The 8,465-nt window shown below is 45.3% G+C and overlaps 1 protein-coding gene across 1 annotated transcript in view; it reads left to right on the forward strand.

Annotated features, from left to right (window-relative positions):
* alp3 (alkaline phosphatase 3) overlaps positions 1 to 7,381 on the forward strand; it is a gene marked incomplete at its 3' end in the record, with an annotated part of 10,240 nt that extends 2,859 nt beyond the window's left edge. The window contains exons 4-10 of the mRNA XM_080006753.1: positions 354 to 526; positions 726 to 866; positions 2,994 to 3,063; positions 3,359 to 3,493; positions 4,495 to 4,686; positions 6,111 to 6,227; positions 7,056 to 7,381. Coding sequence (XP_079862879.1) covers positions 354 to 526; positions 726 to 866; positions 2,994 to 3,063; positions 3,359 to 3,493; positions 4,495 to 4,686; positions 6,111 to 6,227; positions 7,056 to 7,381 — 1,154 coding nt within the window. The remainder of the gene's footprint in view (positions 1 to 353; positions 527 to 725; positions 867 to 2,993; positions 3,064 to 3,358; positions 3,494 to 4,494; positions 4,687 to 6,110; positions 6,228 to 7,055) is intronic.
* Positions 7,382 to 8,465: the final 1,084 nt, after the last annotated feature.

Genomic DNA, 8,465 nt, shown 5'->3' on the forward strand with positions numbered 1-8,465 from the left:
ATTTAATATGAAAAAAAGTGATCAAACAACCATAACACCAATGTGAAAAAATAAATGCCCCCCTAAAGGTAATAACTGGTTGTTCCGCCTTTAACAACGATACTGTAACTGCAGCCTTCGGGCCCAGTCTTCTTTACAGAACTGCTTTAATTCAGATACACAGGTAGATTTTCCAGCTTGAGTAGCTCATTTGAGCTTGTTTCGATACCCCAAATCCAAACAAAATCCATTATTTGTGTGTCTTTCGAGGACAAAATTTCCTTTAGCGCACAACACTGTCCAACCCACCCAAGGACACTATGCGGTACAGTGATCGAAATGTCCCTCCTCCTTGATGTCGCCCTCTTATCAAGGCAAGTCCGTGGGCATCGTGACCACCACACGGGTCCAGCACGCCACCCCGGCCGCCACCTACGCCCACAGCGCCAGCCGCAAGTGGTACAGTGACGCCGACATGCCAGCAGCAGCCAAGAATGCCGGCTGCACGGACATCGCCTCCCAGCTCCTCAACAACACCGACATCGACGTACGCCAGCGTTTCAACCGGCCCCAGTGGTCCTCCTGTCAGCCTGTTAGCTGATGGATCAGTGTGTGTGTGTGTGTGTGTGTGTGTGTGTGTGTGTGTGTGTGTGTATGTCTGTGTTTCTGTGTGTCTGTGTGTGTGTGTGTGTGTGTGTGTGTGTGTGTGTGTGTGTGTGTGTGTGTATGTGTGAAACCCCCTCCAGGTGATAATCGGTGGTGGGAGGAAGTACATGACACCCAAAGGAACCAAGGACCCTGAGTACCCCTGGGACTTCACCTCCAGGGGCAAGAGGATGGACGGACGCAACCTCATCGGCGAGTGGCAGAGCATGAAAATGGGAAAGGTAGTTCAGAGAGACAATGGGACGAACAGGGGTGGAGGAGGTGCAATATTGATTATTCGTACCAATATCTGTACTTGCGTTCTTGTGAAATTAATCCTTGTCGAAGTTCCATTCCAAAGTAAAGTTCACGTGAAGTAAAAACAAAAGCATGGGTTGGTGATTTGGCTTACTGCATTGACCAAACAAACAAAATACAAGACAAAAATTGAATTAATAGAAAACAATTTAAGTTTAATCAAACAAAATTATTTGTAAATTGAGTCAGAAATGTTCACTCTTTGAATTTCTTAAAACAAAGGAAAAAACCACTCGGGAACAAATCCTGAGTTGATAGAAATGACCTCATGGGCTGATAAATCCCCCAAAAATATGTATCTTTAAAAATTGATCTATCCTTTCTTTCAGAGTGTAAACTCTACTGCTCTATCTGAAAAATTCTCTGAATTTCACAGAATTTGATTAATTTCACTGAAATTATTATTATTTGAATAAGAATAATCTCACCGTGTATATGTATACAGCAATCAGCAACAACATTAAAACCACCACTAATAACCACTAATATTGTCTAGCTCCCCCCCATGCCGCAGAAACAGCTCTGACCTAGGGATGCCACGGTAAGGAATTTTTCCCACCGGTTTATAAACTCATGGCAACACCGGTGTTACCATTTTACGGTGCTGCTGCACGGTGCTCCTTTCTTTTTGTTTCGTAGTAAATTAAAAGGTCAAATAAAACAGAGTTAAATGACGTACATCTAAAATAAAAACACAATGTTCTCAGTGTGCTATTGAGAGGAACAGGGACAAGCAGCGGACCGAGATCACGGCGGCAATTTGCGCATGGAGAGGGAGGCAGGTCCCGATCTAGACCTGATCTAAGGTTTATAGCCTTTTATCTCTCCTCACCTCCCGTGATAAGTGAAATGTGACTGTGCTGCGACTCTGCTGTGTGAAAAAAGCAGCCGCCTTCGGGTTTGTCGCGTCCGACTTAGTATTGTGACGGAATGTAGTTTGCCGCCGATACGACTGAAGAAAGAAGTGACAGAGTCAGTAAAGGGATTCGTAGAGTACTTACGTCCATTTATTAGAAGAGGTACAGAGCAATGGTGTGCACTGGTCTCGATATCATGATATGAGCCCTAAGAGGCCGCTCTCGTTCATCTTTATAGGACACACGAGTCGAAAATTACCGGAAGGACGGCACACAGAGTCAGTGGAAATGTACAGCACAATATAGAAACCAAAAGTTACAGAGTTACATACAGCATATCGAGAGAGAGAGAGAGAGAGAGAGAGGGAGAGAGAGGGAGAGAGAGGGCGGGAGGGAGGGGGAGAGGTTTGACCAGAGCTCAGATAATAGACTTCAATTGATAACATGCTTAGCATTTTACAAATTAGAGTTTTTTTATTTGATGAATGTGGGCGCTGATACGCGAAAACGAACTCAATGGGTTTTATTTCTACTTTAAAAAACAACGGTGGGCAAATAATGTAACTGATGTACTGTATGCCCAAACACCGTGTTACACTGGTAGCACCAGTAACTAGGGCTGGGCCGGTCATGAAATTTTTGCTGCCGATCGATCGTCACCCAATAATCAAAGCCATATTTGAGCAGGCACCACTGTGTGTTTCAGTGGGGAGAAAGAGGACAATAACTACTTTCCCGACTTTCGCAACTACAGTGTTTTAATGCGTCATATTCCAGAATAAATGACTTTATTTAGCAGCTAGGAAAAAGGAGACGAGAAAGTCCAGACGACGAGCAGGTAGTGGATTTATTTTCTGGGCATGATATGAATATTTGTGAGGTAGATGTTCTGAACGCGTCCTCATCGGTCGAGTCCAAATTAGTCGTCATTATTACTATTGTCATTATTATTATTATTGTTACAACATAGTCTACTGAGAAAGGGAGATTAAAAACAATGCTTGCTTTGCAATGCACGGTTAACTCCACAAGACGCACGCAGGCACGTCGAACACAGGCACACACACACATGCACACACACACACACACACACACAAAGACGTTTACTACTCCCACTTCATGTGTATCCTAAAGATCCTGTGCGGTGTTGTTGTTGTTGTTGTTGTTGTTGTTGTCATTGTTGCGTCACAAAAGGTGGCCCGCTATGTGTGGAACAGAAAGGACTTTGACGCCGTCGACCCCGAAACCACCGATTACCTCATGGGTACGTGGGTTAGTTTTATTTGAATTTTTTTTTTCATGAAAAAAAAAATTTAATAAATGTTTCATGCTTTTTTCTAACTGTTCATTTTTTTTTCATTGTTTATTTTTATGTTTATTTTTCTTATTTGTTGATTTTTTTTTGGGGTACAATTTGTTCCTTGTTTATTGTTTATTTTAGGATTATTTTTTTCTTGTTTCTTGATCTTTTTTCATTGCCAAATGCATGAATTTCAGTGATAACCATTTTTATTTATTCATGTATTTATTATTTATATATCCCCCCTTCCCACCGTCAGCGCTGTTTGAGCCCGGGGACATGCGCTTCGAGCAGGACAGGGACGCCCAGATGGACCCATCCATCGCGGAAGCCACGGAAAAGGCAATCCGCATCCTTCGCAGGAACCCCAAGGGCTTCTTCCTGCTGGTGGAGGGTGAGGAGACTCGCTCACCCCCTCCCAAAGTCTCCCTCCCCCTCTGTCCCCTCATTAATCTATCAATAAGTCACACGAAGGGAGGATAACAAAAGCCCATAGGGAGGAAGAAGTTCGCTATTTAAAAATAGGCCAGGGTCTTGTAATTGGCCCGGCCACATCCATTTGAAATATTGATTGAACGGATTTATGGCGTGGGGGGGGTGTTTAGACTACGTTCACACTGCAAGCCATGGCGCTCATTTGGGATTTATTGCTCAGATCCGATGTTTTTGTTTGGCTGTTGACATTGTTATTCAAATGTGGCCAATATCAGATTCCAGTGTGAAATGGAGATGGTCCTGAACTGACTGCACTGCACAGAAATAACGTAGACTTCACACGCAGTACGCTGTCGTAAGGAAGTAAACATGACAGCCAAATGCACGGACCGTGTACCTTGGCTCAAGCTTGCAGATGAAGCTTTTAAATCCAGACAGTGCCTTTTTTGTTTCGTTCAATAAGTACATTTAGTTTAATTATATATATATAAAATGAAAATACAATGTGCGCAAATTGCGTCCCTCAGAGGACACACACACAAACACTATTTTTAGATCTGGTAATATTCATGAAATGCAGCGAGCATCACATATGAGCGGATTTGGGCCACTTTTGCCTGCAGTGTGAACGTAGCCTTACATCGATGTCTAATGGTGGGATGGGTGTGAGCAGGGATCCCATTAGCCTGGGTCTATTTTTATTGTTTAATGTGAGGAGCAGGAAAGCAGTGGTGCACTGTCAATGCCCCCTGCTGGTAGGAATGTGAATTTCAAGTGTTTGTTTTGACTTTGTTGAGTGAGTTGAGATTAATTTGTGTCTTTCAGTCCGACTTTTGGGTCAGTGACTAGGAAAGTGTCTTGATGTCCTTCCTCAAGACAATTTGTCGCGTTATTACTGATCTTACCCATCTTTTCATCCACCCCTCCCTCTCTCACTCTCCCCCTCTCTCTCTGGGTCAGGTGGCCGTATCGACCAGGCCCACCATAAAGGCCGAGGCTTCATGGCCCTCCACGAGACTGTGGCCCTTGACGGGGCCGTGGCGAAGGGCCTGGCGCTGACCGATGAGAGGGAGACGCTCACCCTGGTGACCGCCGACCACTCACACCCTTTCATCTTCACGGGATACCCCTTCAGGGGCAACAGCATTCTGGGTAAAATAGAGTAAAGTATGCCCTCCCACCGCCCATCTCCACCATAACCATCCCCCTCCTCTTTGACCCCCTCACCTCTGGTTTACCGGTGCCCCTGTTCTGCCCCCTCATTGTTTCTTCTCCGCCTCGCCCGCTCTGTCTCTCCTCTCTCCCCCTGCTCCCCTCCTGACAGCAGAGACACCCCCTTTGAGCCCCCCACCCCACATAGCTTTTGTTCTAATCCATCTGAGCTCCCCTCCTACTCACTTCCCACAGGTGTGTTTATAAACCCTAAGACAGGTGTGCAGCCACAAAAGGTGTGTGTGTGTGTGTGTGTGTGTGTGTGTGTGTGTGTGTGTGTGTGTGTGTGTGTCCCTCTGTTTGCTCCCCTCTCAGCTCAGGTCTGCCAGCGCCACCGGCACCTTGACATTTCCTCTTGCCTCTCCTCTCTCTTTCTCTTCTCCTGCAATTACAGCCCGGGTAAACACATGCAGCCTGCAGGCCTCTCTCTCTCTCTCTCTCTCAACTTCTTTTCCTCTCCGCCAATCTCACCTTTTTTATTTATTTAGGATTCTATTCAGCCTTCACCTTGTAGGTCCCTCCCTCACACCCGGAGACTCTCCTGGACCCTCGCCGCGTTAAATGAGCCGTGATGAGTCAGCTGACGTTGCTTTTTCTCCACCCATCTCTCCGCTTCTCCCCCTACTATCCCTATCATTGCTTTTTTTGTTCTCTCTCTCTCTCTCTCTTATCTCTCCTCCCTTATCTATTTCAGTACCCCCTTCTACCTTGCCTCTACTTTCTTTGCCTTTCACGACCCTCTCTGCTTCTTGACACTTTCACTTTCTCCTATTGTGTCCCCCTCTTTCTCTCTCTCTCTCCTTCTCTCTCTCTCTCTCTCGCTCTCTCTCGCTCTTTCCGCCTTTCCTCCTCTCCTGACCGCCCCCCAACAGTAGTGGTGCTGCAGTGCTCCCGGGCTGCGGTGATTAATGCGCCAGTGAAACACAGAGTACTTCATCAGCTGTTGAGGTGGGGGGAGAGAACAGGGGTGAGGCAGGGGTAGGACAGGGGGGAAGGGGGGGATGGTGGGGGTGGACTACAGGGGCTAACGACTCATCTGGAGAGAGGAGGGAAGCGGAGAGAGAGGCTCAACGAACGACCCGGCGCTGCCCTCAGACTGAGACCTCTCGCGACAACAAAAAAATAAAACTCTCCCGTTCCCTTCAGGACAAAGCCATTCCGTGTGTGTGTGTGTGTGTGTGTGCCATTGTGTACCATTGTGTACGCAAGAGCCATTGATGGAAAGAAGAACAAATGGTGTGCGCATGTGTGTGTGTGTGTGTGTGTGGTGTATATTGTGTATTGACCGGCACTAGATACCTGTACCTTTGTAGATTGTATCCTTTCAAAGCCCTCATAGACCTTAAAGAGGAATCTCTTTGAAGGTAAATCCCCACTGTGGGCCTTGGACATGATGCCACACACCACCCTGTTGTACGGCAATGGACCTGGCTACAAAATCACAGACGGGAGGCGTCCCGACATCGGCAAAGTCAACACAAGTAAGACACAGTCAGCTATTACTGGGTCAACAACACGACTCTCTTTTGTTGTGACCGAATCAATTATCATTAATACAAACGCGATACTAAGACAGATGTCAAATAGAAAATATCTCTATAAAGTATGATCAATTGAAATCTGAAACCACTTTCAATTCTTAAATAGGTGGAGTCATTTTGGGAGTTCTGTGGCTTAGAAGTCAAAAAATGATATCATTTATGGTTGTACCGCCTGACATTTTTAACACATTATGTCAAAAAATCAAACAAAGCAAAGTCTTTAATAGACATAATACATTTATTTTACAAAATAGAAAATGATAAATGCATGTATCTCAATATATATTTTTTAAACCCTTTAAAAATGTTATTTGCATTTACCCTAGACAGTATTAGCCTTGACAAGTCTGTAATCGGCAGTTATTCAAACTGGCTCTAGCCTCATCTGTAATGAGGACATACGGAAGCAGTTTGGTGGAATATCTGCATTACATTACGTCATTGATCAGACGCTTTTGTCCAAATTGACTTACAATAACTACATTTATTTTGTCACAGTATCGAACCAACAGCATGTCACGGTCACAACCAAACATTCTCTAGGAATAAGTAGCACTAAAAGAGTAGGAGAGAGTTTTTTATTAAAATGTTTTTTTTATTATAAGAAAGTATGTTAGACAGTAAAGGGAAAAAGATCCTTATTGGGTAGACAAGTCAGTCCAAGTATAGGGTCCAGGTGTGGTCTGTATACACTGTATATATATATATTTTTTTAAATTTAATCTAATTGAACTATTCCTGATTATACCAATGTGTCTGTTACTCCAGAGACTAAAGACTACGTGCAGCAGTCGGCAGCGCCCATGAAGTCGACCACCCACGGTGGGGAGGACGTGGCGGTGCTGGCCCGCGGGCCCATGGCGCACCTCTTCCAGGGCGTCCAGGAGCAGAACTACATAGCCCACGCCATGGCGTACGCCGCCTGCGTGGGCAGCGACCGCCGCCACTGCCGGGTCCAGCAGCGCTCAACCCCTCACATGGAGGCCAGCAGCAGCAGCAGCATCGCCGGCAACAGGAACGCGGCGCCGGCTTCAAGGGCCGCAGAGACGCTCGGTTTGGTGTCCGCCGCGCTCCTGGCCGCCATGCTGTACTGATGGGGGAGGGAGGAGAATGTGAATGGAGAGGTTTTTATGTTATTTTTTTTTTTATCACCTGATGAAAGCAACGAGGCATTGTTCTGTTCTGCGGGACTATGGATTTTGATATAAATCAAAAATATACGCTATATGTTGGCATCGACTTCAATAATGAAATTTGGATCTTCATGCACTGCACAAAAAAAAATGGAATTTTGGCAGGAAAGCAGAGGGAAATAGGACTGGGAAACTGCCGCATTTATCTGACTCTGATTAAGTCTACTTTGATCTCCAAAACTCGCTGAGCTCCAGACATTTAACAATGTCAAATATTAAATGATCACCTAAATGTTGTCTGTCTCCATTTTTTTCAGTTATCCTGAACATTTGGAATTTTATTTTACAGCTGTTTTTTTTTTTTGATCTGTTCAAGGCCTATTAGCCTTAAAACAAAAATATGTTTGAATGTGTTTGACAAATGTGAAATGACAGCCGAGAGCAAGTTATTTTATCCCACTGTATTCCAAAGGGTTTCTGCAAACCCCACTCCCACTGTACAACAGGCCTCCGGACCTCCGCGCCCCACGGCTGCGGTTGCTTTCAAGATGTCCTGTGGATGTCGCTAGAGCTCCAGGACGATCAACGCGTGCCACGGCCGTTGCAGTTGTGTGGGAGTAACATCTGTTTGCAGCACTGCCGATCTGGGTCTCTGTGCGCAGTGCGGTCGAATGGCACATGCAAGGAACATTTCTTTAATGCGACGGCTGTATGAAAATACTGATACTAAATAGTAAAATTCTGCTATTGTACCCTATAATTAGTTATTTGAAGCCATGTGCATGCAAGACTGCTTTCCACAACTCTAGATGCAACCAAGTCATATTTCCAGTCAGGTTTGGGAAGCTCGGGCGCTCCACGTGTCCTAAATCACTCTCTACTACATGATATATCTATAGATATATCATCCTGGGATTCCACTGTTCCTTTGGTCGCAGAAAGACCTAGAGGACTCTGGAGAGTGAGGTAGCAGTGTAATGAAGAGTTGCGGGCGATTCGTTCGTATCGAATGAATCTTTTAAATGAATCGTCAGTCAGGAGTGAC

The sequence above is a fragment of the Zeus faber genome (assembly GCF_960531495.2).
Source record: "Zeus faber genome assembly, chromosome: 9".
Taxonomy (NCBI): Eukaryota; Metazoa; Chordata; class Actinopteri; order Zeiformes; family Zeidae; genus Zeus; species Zeus faber.